The sequence below is a fragment of the Cimex lectularius genome, unplaced genomic scaffold, assembly GCF_000648675.2.
Source record: "Cimex lectularius strain Harlan isolate CLEC.00 unplaced genomic scaffold, Clec_2.1 scaffold147, whole genome shotgun sequence".
Taxonomy (NCBI): Eukaryota; Metazoa; Arthropoda; class Insecta; order Hemiptera; family Cimicidae; genus Cimex; species Cimex lectularius.
Genome location: NW_019392851.1, coordinates 1,034,900 through 1,036,621, shown reverse-complemented (window position 1 = coordinate 1,036,621; position 1,722 = coordinate 1,034,900). Strand labels below are relative to the sequence as shown.

Below are 1,722 nucleotides of genomic sequence, written 5' to 3'. Positions count from 1 at the left end.
ATATATACCATGTATTAAAAGAAAGTGTGAAAATTTGAATATATACAATATTGTAAACAATTGAATTGAACTAATCTAGAAGTTGAAGCGCATCGAGTTTCTCATGAGGATAGAATCCTGCCTGAACCTGCCTTCCACCAAAAAACCTTCCGTTGAGATCAACAACTGCTTTGATTGCAGATTCGATTCTCTTGAACTCCACAAAAATCCTAACGGCTTGTTCCGCTACGACATCTGGCCTTTCATAAATTATAACACGTATGACATCTCCGTATTTCTGATTACACTCGTCCTTGACTTCGGGCTCGAGGTCATCGTCGACTTCACCTGGGCCGACCATATTCCTCAAAAGTACAACTTTAGAAGGCGTCTTCATTATTTCAGTTATCGAAGATATCTGCGGAGTCGATTGTGCAGGAGGTGGAGATGGTGGTTTGGGAGGTGGAGATAAACTCGGCACTACCGGGGGCGGAGGCATCATGTCTTTTTCATGTACGATTCTTCCTCCACGTTTAGATGTTTTTTCCACCTGCAAGGCCATCGCTATTCCTTGTTCTTTTTTACCCAATCCTTGGCCTTCTTTGAACCCGTATTTGGCCATGATTTTGGCAGCAACTGATGCACCGCTTGTTTTTGGTATGACATGTTCTACAAGAGAAGGTGGGGGCGCTATCGCAGCACCTAGATTACGAGGTTTCTCTTCTTCTTCTTCCGGTTTGTCTTCAACCGGCTCAAACCGGCTTTCTCGACTCTTCATCTTATCCTCTCTTTTCTTCATCCTCTCCTCGTCCTGCTTCTCCTTCTCCCTTTCCCTCATCTCTCTGAGATCTTTCACCACTTTCTCGTAATCGTTGGGCCAGAGAGGGTCGTACTCCTCACCAGTGAAGTCCCAATCAAGCTCTTCGCTGTAATTTGTACGGAGGTAGTTTTCTTTCGTTTCCTCTTCGTCCTCGTCCTTCTTGGAATTCAGATCGAAGACCGGGGCCAAAACGCTGGTCGTTTTCTTCAGGTTGTCTCTTTTAGTCGAATTGGTCGCTTTCTTCAATTGGAGGTGAGACTGGAAGAGTTTTATCCCGGATGACCATCCGGCCACTTCGTCCGACTTCTGCCTCAGGGTATCTAAGTCGTCGTAGAGAGACATTTTCGAAGAAAAAAAATTAAATACAGTCGTTTAAATTTTCAAACAAACGACAAAGTCGTTAATAAAGAGAGGTTACATTATAATTGAATCGACAGCATGACATTATGTGAACATCAAGCATCGATCATCAGTCGATCTCACAGGTCACTGTCAGGGTAGATCCTAGTAATGGGAAGGACGTCACCATCACTAGAACCAGTACAATTATGGAGTACCCTGTATATAGGTACCCTATATTTAGGTCTTCACATTTTTTTATAAAAAACTAAAACACATTCAAACCTTGTTGATAGAACTTAAAAACTTGCTGAAAGAAAGCCATGAGAATATTACCAGATTAAGTTATTGAAGAGAACGTATCGACCACTTGAAGTTCAATATGATGTATGATCAGTATTATGGTCAAGGGGTAGAATAAAAACCCAATATTGTAAGTAGTTATCTGTACCACAAATTAGTAATTGTTTGTTTTTATAAAATAATTGTTAATTGTTTTCAATTTGTTTGAAAATATAGGTACTGATGATGACTTTCAAGCCTGGATGAAAGCTTGGCAAAGTTGAAATTTTGTTTTTATTCCC

The 1,722-nt window shown here is 40.8% G+C and overlaps 1 protein-coding gene across 1 annotated transcript; it reads right to left on the bottom strand.

Annotated features, from left to right (window-relative positions):
* LOC106670506 (splicing factor 45) lies at positions 1 to 1,367 on the bottom strand. Its single transcript, XM_014400943.2, has one exon. It carries the CDS (start codon positions 1,139 to 1,141, stop codon positions 71 to 73), a length of 1,071 nt encoding a protein of 356 aa, XP_014256429.1. The 5' UTR covers positions 1,142 to 1,367; the 3' UTR covers positions 1 to 70.
* Positions 1,368 to 1,722: the final 355 nt, after the last annotated feature.

Bases quoted from the DNA above. Each gene is read 5' to 3' on its own strand.
- LOC106670506 (XM_014400943.2), bottom strand. From the start codon at position 1,141: ATGTCTCTCTACGACGACTTAGATACCCTGAGGCAGAAGTCGGACGAA.